Genomic DNA, 17,453 nt, shown 5'->3' on the forward strand with positions numbered 1-17,453 from the left:
TGGTTCTGGAGGATCGCTGACCGAGAAGATTCTCATCTTTTTGTATTCCAGGTATTGCAGGGCAGGCTGAAGAGCCTCAGGTAATGCCTGTGCCAACAAAGGGGCCCGTACTTCTGGGATCATGTCCTGGTCTAGGTCAAAAGGGCCGTTTCCATACCCAAGAGCTCTGGCAAACTCACACAAAGTCATGCCCTCTCCCTCTAAGAATTCATTTAATCTGCTTAAAAATGCGTCATCTGGGTCACGGGGATTAAAGATCACTCTCCAGACACCCCCTTTCCCAGGTGTGTCCTTAGGGACCAGAGCAGGACCAGTCTCCTGAGGAAGCCCTGTTAAGGCTACATTCCTGTTCTCGTCCCTCCTGAACATCCTCCCGAGCAGTCTGTACTCGCCCAAGGGAGCTAGGCCAGCCCGCAGGGCCTCCTCCATCTCTGCCACACTGCAGGTCTGGAGGACGCCGGCGACGAGCAGCGTTTTCCGAGGGTTCACATCCATCCCCCTGCACCAGTCCTCCAAGAGCCTCGGCGTCACGACGCCCCAACCGAGAGACTGAAATTTCGGGGCACTGCTGCCCCCGCAATTCACGGTGTTCCTCCGCGGTACCACGGCTAAGTCCGGCCAGCGTCGGGGGCCCGGCGGCCTGCGAGGACGGCGCGGTCGGGTTAGCCGCAGGTGTGCACGCCCGCCCCTGAGAAGCCCAGCGCATCCCGCCGGCCCCACCGCGGCCAGCAGCCACCTTACCCGCTCCTCGCCTCGGGCGCCCACAGCCGCCGGCGGGGCCTGCTTCCCCTCGCCGGTTATCTGGTTGTCGGTGTCTAGTCCGTCGCCGGCGCCCAGGCCGAGGAGCGGGAGGACGGCGTCTTCTGCACTCGATGGACACTCGACAGGGCTCCCGGGGGCCGGGCAGAGGCACGAAGGAGAGACGGGGCGATCAGGGGCGGAGCGAGACACCAGGGACCAGGCCCACCTGAAGGGCAGCACCGCCTCCCGCGCCGCCGCAGCCTCTGCCCGCGTCCAGGTTGGCGCGGTTTGGGGCGCGCCGGGAAGGCGGCGCCGCGGGCTGAGGCCTCTGACGTCACGACGGGGCGGGTCTTTCGGGGCGGGGCGCGCGCGCTTCCGGCTCGAGCCGGAAGCCCCGACTGTGGCAGCATCCGGGACGGCGGGCGGGCTGGCCAACCGGGACAGGAAGGTGAGATCCAGGACCTGCCCACCCCTGCAGGCTCGGCCGGTGGCGGCTGCCCGGCGCTGGGCTCCCGGCGCTGCGAGGCGGAGAGGCTCGGGCCTGGCGCCGCCCGTGCAGCCCTGTCGCGGCCGGCCGGCGCTGCAGCGCGGCAGGGGGCGGGGCGGCTGCTGGGGAGGCCCGGGTGGCTGGGGCGCCTCCGGCCGGGCGGGGTGACCCGGGCTGGGTCTCCGGCAGCGGCGACAGGCGGCGGGCCGCCGCGTGACCGGCCGCAGTCACGCTCTGCTTAATCACAATTAGCTTGTGCTCCAGGCTGGCCGTGCTCACCTTTCTCCCAGCCGGTGACCCCGGAGATTTCTTTTATGGTGGTTTTCTCTGAAATGCCAAAGCCACCTGATTATTCAGAACTGAGTGACTCTTTAACGCTTGCCGTGGGAACAGGAAGATTTTCGGGACCATTGTAAGTGTTTAAGAGTTACTGTCTTAACTTGGGGGCCCCGACGTTGGTTTGACTTGTAGAACCAAGTGTTTACGTCTGAAGCAATATTTTTAAGTCAAAGTATTTTAAGTGTAAAAGTGAATTGTTCCGTAGGAAACTAGTTTAATTTCAATTTCTTAATGGAAGATGTGCTGGACCTCTTAAGCCGGATATAGTGATTTATTTATGCTGTGGGATTCACATAAAAAGCAGACCCAGTATGTAGTGAAACTTTACTTCCTCATAATTATTACATAAAACAACCTGTAAGTTATTTACATTTCTTAGTAATGTAAATTTACTTTAAACCTTAAATGCGTTATGGGGTGTTTTAGAACTCGTGGGAAATAAAGCAAGTACAGTTGGAATAGTTGCCATGACAGCATTGCTAGACCCTAACTTTTTTTTCACTTTGAAGGCACAGAGCATGGAGAATGATGAACTTCCGTCAGCGGATGGGATGGATTGGAGTGGGACTGTATCTGTTAGCAAGTGCAGCAGCATTTTACTATGTTTTTGAAATCAATGAGACTTACAACAGGCTGGCCTTGGAACACATTCAGCAGCACCCAGAGGAGCCCCTTGAAGGAACCACATGGACACACTCCTTGAAAGCTCGGTTGCTCTCTCTGCCGTTTTGGTTTTGGACAGTTATTTTTCTGATACCTTACTTACAGATGTTTTTGTTCCTTTATTCTTGTACGAGAGCTGACCCCAAAACGGTGGGCTACTGTATTATCCCCATATGCTTGGCAGTTATTTGCAATCGCCACCAGGCCTTTGTCAAGGCTTCTAATCAGATCAGCAGACTACAACTGATTGACACGTGAAAGCAGTCACGGTTTTCCCTTATGATTACCAAACTGCCATATGGAACCTGATCACAAGACTGCAGTTTCACAGACCTCAGGAAGTTGCGGTGGGCAGAGGCTTTTTTAAAAATGTGACTAGGGGGCTATCTTTATCTGAATAATAATGAATTTTTAGGTAAAGCCTGAGATACAGTACTACAAAATCATGTTGATGATTTCAGATTTTGGAAGTAAAATTGTGTCTGTTGTTTGCATTCTTTAGCAACTTGAATAAGTACCTGAACTCATATTTTTATTCTGTGCAACATAGTGATGGTTAAGAAATTCTTCCTTTGGGGAAGAAATGAGTATGAACATTTTCATTGTGTTTAATGTCAAAAGGTCCAAACATGGTCATAAAATTTAAATTTTATACAGTTACTTGGCTTGCTTTAAAATTCTTCGGACTAAAACACCAACTTTGTATGCTTGCTTGCTATCAGCTTGTGAGAAATTGGTATAAAATTACTGAGGTGATGGCTGTCTGGATAAGCAGAATTTGTTCCTCCTCTTGATAGTGCTACTGGCATTACTAACTAACATTATTAATGCTACTGGTTTTTAAAAAACTACTTAGAGGGTCCGGCCTCATGGCCCAGTGGTTGAGTCCACATGCTCTGCTTCGGTGGTCCAGGGTTTCACCAGTTTGGATCCTGGGCATGGACCTAGTGTCGCTCATCAGGCCATGCTGAGGTGGTGTCCCACATAGCAGAGCTAGAAGGACCTGCAACTACAGTATACAACTATGTACTGGGGGGCTTTGTGGAGAAGGAAAAAAAAAAGAAGATAGGCAACAGATGTTAGCTCAGGTGCAAATCTTTAAAAAAACAACAAAAACTACTTAGGAAGAGACTGAATGTTTGAAAGTTGAGGAATCTTGACACAGAGGAGACGGAAGGAAGGTGTTCAGTGAAAATATTTAGTCTAGTCCCTGTCAGATGTGTGATCCGCTCTACAAGATTCCACCAAGTCATCATCCTTCCGATTCTCTCTTCTGCCATGACGTCCGGCCTTCAGGCAATAGGTTGACTGCATGAAGATGTGATCCTTGTACTTCCTAATGTGCATTTGTACTTACTACCTCATGTCTCGTACCAATACAAATCACTAAAAAATGGAAATGGTAGATTTTAGGATTTCTTTTCTTTTTTCTGGGTGAGATCAAGATATATTTTTATACAGTTATGTCAATACCAGTGAAATGTTTTACACTGATAGATTTTAATAATCATAACATTTGGGAGGGGGTGTTTACTCTCTTGGGCCCTGTTCTAAGAGCTTTAAGAATTAATTCATTTAATGCTCCCAACAACCTTATGAAATAGCAGTTATTATCCAGATTTTACAGATAAGGAAGCTGAGGTAGAGAAGATAAGTAGCTTGTCAAAGGTCACACAGCTGGTGAGTAGGGGAACCAGAATTATAACTAGGCATCTGACGCCTTTGTTCCTAACCACTGAGCTGTTGGTGCTTCTCACAAATGACAAATGTCTCAGCACCGGGTACTGTCTCCTGACACGTTAAAGAATGGAAACGGCAATCTTACTGAGAAAGGTTTTTCTCAATTTCTCTGAGCTATGAAAATCCACAAGTTTTCTAGCAACCTCAACCTTTACTATAAGTCTGATTTGACCAGAATGGAAGGCTGAGCACTCCACAGCAAGCTTTTACTTGAAAGATAAAGCAGGTACCTTTGCAACTCAAAAGGAGCAAGATCAAATCCTTCTCCAATTAATCTCATTTCTTTACCACCTCCAAAGGTCTAATTACTGAAATGACACTTTTTGCTAAAATACACTGAATCTTCAAAGTGAGCAGCAGTTTGAAATATCTGTGTTTCTTCGAGGTCAGATAACCAAATCACTTGTTTATCTTTCGAGTACTTACTGATAGTAGCTAGCTGCAGGCACTATCTTTTGAACGTTGTACATTCCTTCCTCACCACATCCTATGAGACAGGTGTGCCCTGGCCCTAGCGCCATTTTACAGAAGAGGAAAAGGGGGAGACCTGAAGCACACAGGAAGGACCAGCTGGCCCACGGTCACACAGCAGTAAGTGGAAGAGCCAGGATGTGGACCCAGGATGCCTGGCTTCAGATCTCCAGCTCTATCAGGCCACTGTACTGCTTCTCAAAAAGAGAGGGGAATTTGAGGAAAATCATCGAGCAGTTTCTTGTTTTATTTGATTAGTTCTGAGGCAGTGATAGTCTGGAAATGATTTAATTATTTCAGTTTTTTTTGTTTTATAAATGCTTGATGCCAGGTTTGTGAGGTTGCCACTTGTCTTACAAAGTAGTAATTCCTTTTTATTGAAGTAGACTTTATGTCATATTTCAATTCTAATATTTGGGGATTTGTAAGTAAATGCTCAGTCCATTTCTGTCTTTTAAGATCATATTGCCTTGGTAGTCGAAATAGTAAAATAATTAGAGGAGTAATGCAGTATTCTCAAATGTAATTGTTAAATTTCAGATTGCAGGGTTAATCTATTTTTTGATTATTTAGGAATTAATTACGCAAGTTGTAGATTAGTCCTATTTTGTCTATGGCTATCTAAAAGTTCAAAGCACTGTTTTGGTAAAGAGGGAAAGGTGAAATTAATCTCCTAGCTCTCTTAGATTGAGGAGCTGGCGCTGATGGAGAGGAGACCTGTGTATTGTAGCAGACCGTCATTTATTTCACATTCACATCACATTACAAACAGCAGTGAGTATCAGACTAGGTAGTGAGATGAATGGCAAAGACAGGGAGTGCTTCAGGGCTTTCAAGGGAAGGGCAAGCACCCTAGATCCGTAACTAGTCAATGATACTTGCTTTCAGATATGAGAAAAACAGAGTCATGTCCCACAGCGGTTTAATGGGTCATTTTATTTCCAACTACACTGGAAATGAAGTAATACCTGTTGAGTGTTTTTCATGGAAACATGCCAGATATTTTTTTTAAGTGCCACGATAGGGAATGGATAACTGAATCACAGAAACAAACATCTAATTTATGGAGCTTGAGTCACCATGTAAATTTTCTGGTTTTAAAGACGCTATGAGGGGCCGGCCTCATGGCCGAATGGTTAAGTTCGCACGCTCTGCTTCGGGGGCCCAGGGTTTCGCCGGTTCCAATCCTGGGCGTGGACATGGTACCGCTCATGAGGCCATGCTGAGGCAGTGTCCCACGTGCCACAACTAGAAGGACCCACAACTGAAAAACACTCAACTGTGTACCAGGGGGCTTGGGGAGAAAAAAAAGATGCTACCAGTTGGGGTTTTTTTTTCACATTTTTTTCCAGTTTTGAAAAAAAATTGACATACTTCACTGTATAAGTTCAGCGTGATGGTTTGATTTACAGATATTCTGAAATGATTACTACAATAGATTCAGCTAACATCCATCTTCTCATACAGATACAATAAAAATAAAAGAAAGGGAAAAGGAAAAAAATTTTCTCTTTGAGATGAGAACTCTTAGGATTTACTCACTGAATAACTTTCCCACCTATCATACAGTAGTCTTACCTGTAGTCACCCTGTGCGTTACATCCCTGGTACTTACCCTGTAACTGGAGGTTTGTACCTTTCCACCAACTTCTCCACTTCTCCCTCCCCCCACCCTCTGCTTCTGGTAACCACAAGTCTCATCTCTTTTTCCATGAGTGTTTTGGTGTGTTGTTTATTTTTTAGATTCCACATATAAGTGAGATCATACAGTATTTGTCTTTCTCTGATTTATTCCACTTGACGCTACCAGTTTTAGAGGAAATGTGATTCCCCAAGTTTAGAATTTGATTCTGCTTCAAAGCTTTTATAATGAACAAAAGCTTTTCTTTGGGGAAGTGGAATTATCAGATAGTGTTGCTGCGAGAGTAACTGCACCCACAAAATAAACCAGAATGTCTGTTCACCCATGGATAGTGTTAAAGTCTTTACTAAGATTATCTAGTGTCGATTTCCTTCTTAACGTTCTCAAGTCTCCAAATCACTGGCAGAAAAGCTTACCAAAATAGCATGCCGTATTTTTGTATCAAATAAATGCCGACTTTATAAATTCTCCAACATATTTATAAACTTCCATATAATTCTGGACCATGATTAGGAATCATCATGCATTAGTATTTTCGTTTGGTTGAAGGCAGTCAGCGGGTCTTGAACCGTGGCTGAATATTAGAACCACCCAAGGAAATAAACAAAAAACAGCAAAACTCACATAAACAATGCCTGGGTCCCTTCCCAACCAGTTCTATCAGTCTCTGGGGGAGAGGCCCAGGCAGTCATGCTTTCAGAGCTCTTCAAATGATTCTAATAGGGTTGAGAGTCACTGGGCCGTGGGTTTTTATGCACCACAAAGACTCAACTGTTAGGCATGAGAGCTGCGTTTGTCTTTGGAACAGCTTCAACAAATACTCTGCAGTAAGTTCACCCCAGCTGTTCGAAATGCAAATCTTTAAAGAGATGTCTATATTTTCTTTCTTTTATTTTTTTCAAGGTTCAAATAGACTTTACTGTTACTGGGGGGGGGGCCTATCAAACAGGGTCTTATAAACCAATATGTGGTCCCAGGATGTGACCAGGGAGAAATTGAGAGGTCATGATGGCAGAAGAGGTCACCGTAACTGAAGGCCATGGTCCTGGGGAGGCCAGCCAGGAATGCAGCAGACATGATCAGGACAGGCTGGGGGTAGTCAGGTCACAAGGTGAGGGAGAGGACCCCTTCACTCCCCTGCTTTTGTAGCTCTCCAGGTGTGACAAGACCCAGCCCCATGGCAGAAGGAAACAGGAAGCAGGAGGTGAACCCAATGGCAACATCCAAGGTCCTCAGCTGCTCCTGCGGCAACCTGAAATGGATCTGGGCATGCAGCACCACGAGCCCCAGGCCATGCCTGTCAGGCCCCTCAGCAGCGGCAATGTCAGTGTGGACGTGACCGACATGACGTGACTGCACCAGTAGACTGCAGACTCTGCCAGGCAAAGCCCAAGGTTGCGGACAAGGTGTCTATATTTTCTGATTCCAATTCTTCTCTTCCACTTTACCCTGTATACACCTCTATCAGGCTTTTGTCTCCCACTCTACCAAAACTGCTTAGCCGTCAAGAGGTCGTCACATAACTAAATCTAACAGTCAAGTCTCAGTCCTCAAATTACTAATCAGCAGTTTTGACACATTCCCTGTCCCTGAGATATTTTCTTCAGTTGGCTTCTAGATCAGCACTGCCCAGTAGAACTTTCGCAATGATGGAAATGTGGAAATGTTCTATTATCTGTTCTGTTCAAATGAGTAGCCACTAGCCACATGAACGGAACCCTTGAGGTGTGGCGAGAGTGACTAAGGGACTGAATTTTAAATTTTAATTAATTTAAATTTAAATAGCCACATGCGGCTAGTAGCTACTATGTATTAGCTCAGTTGTTTTTTCTTTTTTTTTTTTTTGAGGAAGATTAGCCCTGAGCTAACTACTGCCAGTCCTCCTCTTTTTGCTGAGGAAGCCTGGCCCTGAGCTAACATCTGTGCCCATCTTCCTCTACTTTATATGTGGGACACCTACCATAGCACGGCATGCCAAGCGGTGCCATGTCTGCACCCGGGATCTGAACCAGCGAACCCTGGGTGGCCGAGAATCGGAACGTGTGAACTTAACCGCTGCACCACCGGGCCAGCCCCAGCTCAGTTCTTGATACTTTCCTGGTTTGCCTTCCTCAACAGCTTCTCCTGTCTCCTTTGCTGGTTCCTCACTGGGGATCTGCCCAGTTTCTAAATGTTGGCATGCCCCAGTTCTCTTTTCCACACTTACTCCCTTGGTCATCTCATCCAGGCTCATGTTTAAATGCCCAAATTTATATCACTACCTTGCATCTCTCTGAGTTCCAGACTTGAATATCTAAGTGCATACTCGATATTTACTAAGATGTCCTACCAGGGACCTGAAATTCAACCTGTCCAAAACCAAGCTGCTGATCCTCTTTCCCTCCACCAAAGTCTGCTCGTCAAGTCCCCTGCACATCCCCTAGCAAACAAGTGTCGAGGGGTGCTTTAATGTTATTCCTCTCCAAAATCCTCCTATAGTTTCCCTTCTTAGAATACAAGTCAAAGTCTTAACATGGCATACAAAAGTCCTAAATAAGCAGCCCTTGGCCTCTACTTCATTTTCTACTGCTCTCTTCACCCTTCACTCCACACCAGCCACACTGGTCTTCTTTCTGATTCCAGAACACACCAAAAAACCCTGTTGCAGGGCGTCTGCACTCAGTGTACCTTCTGCTGGGAGGCTCGGCCGCACCCGGCTCCATCACCACCTTCAGACCTTCGTTCAGCTGTCAGCTTAGTGAGGCTGCTTCTGACTGCCCTATTCAAAACTAAGCATCCTCCTCCCCTGCTTTTCTCCACAGCATGACCATCACATGACATGTTACATATTTTGTCAGAATCTAAACCCCATGAGGGCAGAGATTTTGCCCGTTTGTTCACTGCTGTATGCCCCATGCCTAGAAGAGGGCCTGGCCTATACAGGTGCTCAGTAAGTACTTACTGCATGAATGATGCTTATTGCCACTGAACACCTCCCTCTTTAGACTGCAAACAAGCTAGTTCACCCTCCAGAGAGAATACAGGTTAAGATTAACATTTACTGCTAAGGGCACAGCATAATCTGCCCATGTTCCAGATAAGTTTGGTTATTAAGCTCTTTCAAGTTTCAGTATATAGTGATATAATCTTTTCAAGGCCAAGATTTAAAATGAGACCCTCAGCTTATTTTTGCCAGCAGTTCTTGTGATGGTAGTTGTCTTGGGATTTTTCTTAGTGATGCAAAGAAAAACATACCACATTCACAAACACAGTTTTAAGGGTAGTGAGAGCCCTGAGGAATTGTCAAGTTACAATTATGAAGATAACGGTTTCCTAAACCGCCTAACATTTGCACCAAGTGTCGCGACAACCTTTTAGAGCTACAGCACACAATGTCAGTGCTCTGATGTTCAAGGCAATGCCCTGGCCCCATAATGCACTCATTTAAACTAGTAATCTGTTTCTAGAAGTTACTTCTATCCCCAGGAGAATTTCTGACATCAGAGTAAATTTCTATTTAAAACTGTACCCCAGTGGCCTTGTTGCTGCCCCAGTGTGAGCTGCTGCTTTTTCAAAGGTTTAAATAGAAGGTTACTGTCTAGCATTCACTGTTTCCTGGGCCATGTCTTTAAATAGAGCGATACTGATCCCAAAGGTCACCTGAGAACTGGAATAGTTACGGCAACACTGTGAAATTCATTTTATACTTTGAGAATAATGCAGTGGCTAGAGGGCAATTTTTTCAAAGTTAAGGTTAGGCACATGAGTTTTAAAAACACCTCCTCCTCTTTTCATGGTACCCTATTTCATATTGAGCTCAGCTCTCCTAACCTCCTTAGAAGTTGCATTCTACTCCTTCATCTGCCAAAGTATTAGTCAGATGGGAAATGTGGAGGGTTTGTTTGAAGTCTAGACTGGTCAACTTTTGCCTTGAATTACTTACATGACAATGTTTTAAACTGTTAATATGGCTGATTTGTTCTTATTAAATTTAATGCATGACTTTTTAAAATTAAAAAGTTTGAAAGTTTCATTTTCTGTATCTGTGTTGAAAAATACATTACATACAATTTTTCATATTTCATTGTATATATATATATACACTTCTTTATTCTTCTGTTGATGGACATTTAGGTTGCTTCCGTATCTTGGCTACCATAAATAATGCTACAGTGAACATAAGGGTGCATATATCTTTACAAATTAGTGTTTTCATTTTCTTCAGATAAATACCCAGAAGTGGAACTGCTGGATCATATGGTAGTTCTATTTTTAGTTTTTTGAGGAACCTCCATGCTATTTTCCATAGTGGCCACACCAGTTTACATTCCCACCGGGAGTGCACACAGGTTCCCTTTTCTCCACATCCTCGCCAACACTTGTTTTTCCTTTTGATTATAGCCATTCTGACAGGTGTGAGGTAATATTTCATTGTGGTTTTGATTTGCATTTCCCTGATGATTAGTGACGTTGAGCATCTTTTCATATGCCTGTTGGCCACCTGTATGTCTTCTTTGGAAAAATTTCTATTCAAGTCCTCTGCCCATTTTTTAAGCAGGTTTTTTTTTTTTTTAATTCTTTTTTCGTCTCCTCCTCCCCAAAGCTCTGCAGTACACAGTTGTAGACTCTAGTTGTGGGCGCCTTTGGTTGTGCTCTGTGGGACGCTACCTCAGCATGGCCTGATGAGCGGTGCCATGTCCACGCCCAGGATCCGAACTGGCAAAACCCCGGGCTGCCAAAGCGGAGCATGTAGACTTAACCACTCGGCCATGGGACCGGCCCCCTCAGGGGTTTTTTTGACATTAAGTTGTGTGAGTTCTTTACTTTGGATATTAACTCCTTATCGGATGTATGATTTGCAAATGTCTTCTCTCATTCAGTAGGTTTCCCTTTCATCTTGATGATTTCCTTTGCTGTGCAAGTTTTTCAGTTTGATGTGGTCCTATTTGCTTATTTTTGCTTTTGTTGCCCTTTCCTTCACCCTTTTCTATCGTCTTTCTGACTGGTACACATGAGGTTTATAAAAGAAATTAGTTCTTAGTCATTTGTGCTGAAAACATTCAATACTTTCCCCCTCTTTGTCTTTTAACTTTATTTATAGAATGTTCAGAAATTTTATTATGTAATCATATTTATTAATCTTTTCTATCATGGTTTCTGGATTTTTAAAAATCTTGCTTAGGAAACCTTCCTTGCTCTGAGACTATAAAAACTATTACTCCATTTTCTTTTAGCACTTTCATGGTTTTGTTTTTCACACTAAAATTCTTGAATCTACCTGAAACTTATTATGTTCCAAGTAGTGAGAAAAGTACCCAAATTCATCACAAAAACTAACCAACTTCTCCTTTAAAATAAAACTGGAAGTGTTATTTTTACAAATATTCTCCAATTTCTATAAGAATGTTACACTCTACTCTTACTGTATACTTAAATATCCAAGAAATAATTATCACAAAATGATTGTAGTGTAATTAACTTTCCCAAACATGCTAATTTTATTTCTAACTATCACCAGCCAAGTTTATGGTAATCGTTCTGAACTTTGCTGTGCTCAACTACCAACCACAATAAGTTCAAACAGGAATTTCTTGCAAACATTTTATCACAACAGAGTGGCTGACAATTGACTTAAATAGCCTAGGTTTTCAGGATGTCTTATATAAGAATCTGACTGCAATATATTATATAAGAAATGATTTTCTGTATTTGTACAGCTTGAACAATTCCATTGAGAAATAGGGTATCTTTAATAGGCTAAATAGGAACTAGATGAAAGTACTCCATAATAAACTGAGAAACAGATGTCTCCAATTATTTTCTCATTTGGACGAAAACATAAACTTTATTTCCTTTAAAAGTACAAGCCTTCTCAATAAAAGTTAAAAATAAATCTGAGGAGCTGAAGAAATAATTCTAAGAGAGCACATTTCATACTATGAGGGGGGAGGCTAGGTGCCACAGAAACACAGCCCGAGGACCTGACTGTCTGTGAAGCCAGGAAGGGTCTCCCAGAGGAAATGTTTAACTTGAAACCTACAGGACACGAAGAGCTAGAGGCAGGCAAAGGAGGTCAGCATGGTTGGAAAGGCAACTAGCTGGAGAAGCGTAAACCCTCTGAATGCGAACACTATCACGAAACTGGAGGGAAAAAACTGATTTCCTCCCCTACTTTTTTCCCCTATTTTTTTCAAAGTAAGTTTTTCTTCCTAGGTGCTTTTTTTTTTTAATGTTCAAACTTCTTAACTAATATTATAGCCAGCAACAGCAACCTATTATTAAAGAGTAAAAATTCTTGTCCTTGGCCACAGAACTCTATTAAAGTGTTTCTTAATGTGACACAAAAGCACTTACTTTTCGCAAAGACATCTTGCACATGTCCGTGTAGATCACATTTTAAACTCCATATGTTTCACATTTTAAAAGATTTCTCTAACTCTAGTGTCAAGCTTATTTTCAGGTAGGATTGTGGAGTTGCTTTCTTGTACAAAAGTCAAGCTGGAGCTGTTTCAGAGAGTAACCGTGCTCTGCTTGCCTGCAGCTAATGTCTGCACCACCAGAAGGCAGATCAGAAAACCAGGCAAGGCATTTCTGCCACAGTGGTCCTTCAAACTGATCTTTTTTGTCACACACGTGGCTCACTTACGAAGACAGTATGAGAACTAGTATCAGTATTAAAACCAAGGAAAAGATCAAACTTATAACCCACACCTCAAAATACTGGACCACAAACACAAATATCTTGAAATTTCTTCTTTGTAAACATATTTACTAAACAAAGAAGGAAACAGAAAGTTCAGAAGCAAAGTTCAGCTATTACTTTGAAAGTATGAATTATTTTAACTATACAAGTTTTCTTTTTTAAAGATTGGCACCTCAGCTAACATCTGTTGCCTATCTTCTTTTCTTTTTTTTTCTTCTTCTCCCCAAAAGCCACCAGTACATAGTTGCATGTTCTAGTTGTGGGTCCTTCTGGTTGTGCTATGTGGGACGCCGCCTCAGCGTGGCCTGATGAGTGGTGCCATGTCTGCGCCCGGGATCCGAACTGGCGAAACCCTGGGCCACTGAAGCGGAGCGTGTGAACTCAACCACTTGGCCATGGGGCCGGCCAAACAAGTAAGTTTTTTAAAGGGCTGTATAAAGATAAAAGATTATTATAAATCAATAACTGAGTTGAAGTCCCAATATTAGAGACATTATCACAAACTAAACAAACAAGATAATTTCTCACCATTTATAAAACTTTTTCTAGTTGGTATTGAGTACAGACGAGTACTTAGTGGAAGGCTGATGTTCCAAGGAAAACAATTCTTTAAAGATATGACAAGATGTGTACATTCAGTTTCCTTAACAGCATGTACTTTGTTAAACTATAGATTTCAGAATGTGTAACTGGGAAAGTACTATGGTAATCTTTTACAGGCTATGTGTATGACCCAGTTCTGCCAATGGTTAACTCTATAACTCAGGACAAAGACCTATTCAAAGATTCAATTTCTCTCTGAAACAAATCATATAAGCTGTAAAGTTACTTCCAACTCTAAAAATCTATGACTATTTGTATTTCATTAGGTAAATGCTACTTGATTTCTTTGCATTTTAGCTTTCTAAATGAGCCAGGAAACATGCAGAGTTAAAAAAAAAAAAAAAGCCTTAGTCCCACTGACAAGCAGAAAAGGAATACACACACACATTTTCGGAATATATATTTTAAAGGATTCAATAGTCCTTTGTTAAGCAAAATCACAGTATGGCTACAGGATGAGAGAAGATATCTAAGTTATAGTTAACACAGATTGTTTACTTAGACACTGATATTTGTGTTTATATATATAACATATCACAGCATAAAAGCACAGCCCATTTTGTTCTTTTAAGGTACAAGTTAAATATATATTGATTGTGTAGTATCATCTCTGGATGTCCAGATATTGGGTGTGAGTGTGGACTCAAGGTTTCCTTGGGTCTCTCTCAAGGTTCCTCCTTTCTCTTCAGTATTTCTATTTCTATTTTTCTTTCATTTATACAGAACTGCCATCCTTAAATTTAATACCCAATTTTCGCTACTTGCTGATGTCAGTTCTTTGAGATGTTATTGCCCGTGAACCATGACTGTACTTTTTATGACAGAAGCAGAAGCTAAAAGATGCACACATCACACAACTTAATTCAATGATTAAAACGTAGAAAACAGTCTATGGCCATACCACCCTGAATGCATCCAATCTCATCTAAAAAGTAGAAAACAATAAAAATTCAGTAGCCATCTAAGAGGATTTTATACATTATTAAGGCTGTATTTTATTTCCATGATCTGAAACTTATTGCTCACTCAAAACAGATTTATTTCTAAACATTTATTATCTCTTTCTCTGATGGAAACAGAAGAAACAGTTCTTTGACAAAATTGTCCTAGGAGAACAAAGCAAATGCTTTCCCAAATCAGAGCACAAATCTTCCTTAAATGTCAGTATGAGATAACTAAGATACAGTAGCAGTCTTTTGAACTTCATAAAAGCTATTGTTAAGATGGTGGTTTTGGCCGTTTGGCAGATGGTCCATCTGAGTTAGTTCTGTTATCAATGTTATTTTCATCTTCTGCATCATCTTCATCATCACCTTTTAAAATAAATATTTGTTGTATGACAATATGTTCAGTGCTTGAAAGAAATACAGATAGCTAAAACAGTTGATAATGAGACCATTTTACTTTAGGGATTAATAACCATGCATATATCAGATTCAAAATATGCATGGTTAAAAAGATTTCAGGAATTTTGGTGTTTAAAACCTTTCTTTTCTATCACTGTTTTTGGAGATATAATTCATATGCCATAAAATCACTCTTTTAAAGTGTACGGTTTATTGATTTAGTATATTCATCAGGTTGTGCAACCATCATCACTAACTCTACAACACTTTCGTCATCCCAGAAAGAAATCCCATACCCATTAGTAGTCACTTCCCATCCCCCTCAGCCCTTGGCAACCACTCATCTACTTTCTCTCTCTATAGATTTGCCTATTCTGGACATTTCATATCAATGAAGCATAAAATATGTGGCCTTTGTCTTTCTTCTTTCACTTAGCAAGTTTTCAAGATTCCGTCACACTGTAGCATTTATCACTATTTCATTCCGTTTTATTGATGAATAATATTCTACTGTATCAACAGGCATTTTGTTTATCCACTGATCAGCTGAAGAACATCTGTGTTGTTCCCACTTTTTAGCTATTAGGAATAATGCTGCTAGGAGTGCCTATGTCTTTATGTGAACACATGTTTCCACTTCTCTCGGGAGAACTAGGAGTGGACTTGCTGGGTCGTTTAACTTTATGTTTAACTTTTTGAGGAACTGCCAAACTGTTTTCCGAGGAAGGGATACCATTTTACATTTCCCTCGGCAATGTATGAGAGCTCCAATTTTTTCACATCCTAGCCAACACTTGTTTTTTTGTTTGTTTGTTTTAATTTTCCTTCTTCTCCCCAAAGCCCCCCGGTACATAGTTGTAAATTTTTAGTTGCAGGTCCTTTTAGTTGTGGCATGTGGGATGCTGCCTCAGCATGGGTTGATGAGTGGTGCTAAGCCCGTGCCCAGGATCTGAACCTGCGAAACCCTGGGCTGCCGAAGCAGAGCGTGCAAACTTAACCACTCGGCCATGGGGCCAGCCCCATAGCCAACACTTGTCATTGTTCTTTTTGGATATAGCCATCCTAGTGGGCATGAAGCGATATCTTATTGTAGTTTTGATTTCCATTTCCCTGATGGCCAATGATGTTGAGTATCTTTTCATGTGCTTATTGGCCACTTGTATATCTTAGAGAACTGTCTATTCAAATCCTCTGCGCATTTGGTAACTGGATTATTTGTCTTTTTAAAAAGTGTTGAGTTCTGTCACTTTTCTTTAGCAATTCTTATAATTTTAAAGTTTTGTATATTACTTGTTAATTGAGATGTAATTCATATAAGAAAAAATTCACCATTTTAATCTCAACCACTTTTAACAAAGGAAATCCAAACCTAAGCTTTATGGGGACTTCTTTAAACATACAAAAACATGTCCACCTATACAAAGATATTACTAACCCACCATTAACAGAACAGGTGGCAGTTATTTTTCCAATAAGTAAGGACAGAAATTTTTTTATACGGCTCTCGCTATATTCGTCCTCATGCCAATAGTACTATTTTCAACAGATTAGAGAAGTATTTTGGAAGCAAGAAACAGGACTTCACTCTCATAGAAACAATGTATTGTCCGAACTTAGTGTAATGTTCTGAATTGGCTCCTTCACATTATCTGGAATTATCAACATGTAAACAAGACGGAAAGGAAAGGAAAGGATAGTACAGTTTAATCTCCTCTACAAAGAAACTAAGTCCTGACTCCAATATTTAGTTTTTAAGTTCTACAACTCAAGGCAATCAAAATGTACCTATTTTTGTAATAAGGACAAGACTTTTACAAAAATTAATGCCATTAAATTTCCCGTTTCTACTTTCAAACTGCACTTACAAAACTGGGAAAGGAAAGGAGTCCCTGGGAATTAAAACTTGTTAAACTGAAATCTGTTCCAATCTTCATCTTCCTACTCTGTGACAGATGGCAGTCTTCCAAACAGGTTTGTAATTTCACACCTGGGAAAACTCCTTTTCATCCTTCAATACCCAGCTTAAAAGTCACGCCCTCGCTGAAGCCTTCCTGGGTTCTCTGGGTTTGCAACAGTTACAGGGGGCCCTGGGGTCACACTTCCACTCTTTAATAAGGGTGTTTGCCTGTCTAACCCCTCACCAGTCTGAGCGTCCCGCAAGGACAGGAACTGAGTCGCATTCACCTCATTCTCTCTCCAGAGCTCAGCCCCAATATCTGGCACAGAGCAGCAGGCGTTCAGCACGTTTTTTGTAATATAAATGAAAAGAGGGTCGTGAAAACGCTTGGGTAGCAGCAGCCCAGGTAGATCAGCCCAGATATGGCAGAAGGTGCCAACAATTTTTAGCTGGAATTCTTCCCCCGAGGCTCACTTTCTCCAAGTCTGCCACTCCACACGGGCTCCCACAGCAGGTTTCCCCGGGCGCCCCTGCCCCGCCCTCCTGTCGCTCCAGCACCGTCTCAGAGCTCACCGTCCAAGGCCTCGTCCGGAGCCGCCGCCACCCTGTCCTGCGCCTCTCGCTGTACCAGGGGGCCGAAGAGCTCGGCCACCAGCTCCCTCATCTGAGCCACTCCCGACAACAGGCCCTGGAAAGGCTCCGCGTCGCCAGGCGCCTCACAGGGCACCCGCAGCTGCTGCCGCTGCCCGTCCTGCCCGACATACTCGCCCGACAGCTCCATGGCGACCGCTGGGCTTCCAGAGCGCGTCACAAGCACGCGCCACCCGGAAGCGGAAACCAGC

General features: G+C 42.7%; 2 protein-coding genes across 3 annotated transcripts; one reads left to right on the forward strand and one right to left on the reverse strand.

The window, feature by feature from the left end:
• The first annotated feature begins 1,094 nt into the window (after positions 1–1,094).
• On the forward strand, positions 1,095–3,635 carry LYSET (lysosomal enzyme trafficking factor). 2 transcript variants are annotated; one of them, XM_070594486.1, is made up of 3 exons: positions 1,103–1,189; positions 1,493–1,640; positions 2,077–3,635. In XM_070594486.1, the coding sequence occupies exons 2-3, from the start codon at positions 1,543–1,545 to the stop codon at positions 2,486–2,488; spliced, it is 510 nt and encodes a 169-aa protein (XP_070450587.1). In that variant the 5' UTR covers positions 1,103–1,189; positions 1,493–1,542; the 3' UTR covers positions 2,489–3,635. The 2 variants fall into 2 exon arrangements, with proteins under 2 accessions (XP_070450588.1, XP_070450587.1); XM_070594487.1 differs by lacking the exon at positions 1,493–1,640 and having other exon boundaries at positions 1,095–1,189.
• Positions 3,636–13,751: 10,116 nt separating this feature from the next.
• GON7 (GON7 subunit of KEOPS complex) lies at positions 13,752–17,437 on the reverse strand. Its single transcript, XM_008530640.2, has 2 exons — positions 17,185–17,437; positions 13,752–14,681 (listed from the first exon to the last, which is right to left on the reverse strand). Exons 1-2 carry the CDS (start codon positions 17,390–17,392, stop codon positions 14,587–14,589), a joined length of 303 nt encoding a protein of 100 aa, XP_008528862.1. The 5' UTR covers positions 17,393–17,437; the 3' UTR covers positions 13,752–14,586.
• Between the last annotated feature and the right edge of the window lie 16 nt (positions 17,438–17,453).

The sequence above is a fragment of the Equus przewalskii genome, chromosome 25, assembly GCF_037783145.1.
Source record: "Equus przewalskii isolate Varuska chromosome 25, EquPr2, whole genome shotgun sequence".
NCBI lineage: Eukaryota > Metazoa > Chordata > Mammalia > Perissodactyla > Equidae > Equus > Equus przewalskii.

Excerpts from the sequence above, each read along its gene's own strand:
- GON7 (XM_008530640.2), bottom strand. The coding sequence starts at position 17,392 with ATGGAGCTGTCGGGCGAGTATGTCGGGCAGGACGGGCAGCGGCAGCAG. Across the intron at positions 14,682-17,184 it reads TCCGGACGAGGCCTTGGACG|GTGATGATGAAGATGATGCA; the intron begins GTGAGCTCTGAG and ends TTATTTTAAAAG.
- LYSET (XM_070594486.1), top strand. The coding sequence starts at position 1,543 with ATGGTGGTTTTCTCTGAAATGCCAAAGCCACCTGATTATTCAGAACTG. Across the intron at positions 1,641-2,076 it reads GGAAGATTTTCGGGACCATT|GCACAGAGCATGGAGAATGA; the intron begins GTAAGTGTTTAA and ends TTCACTTTGAAG.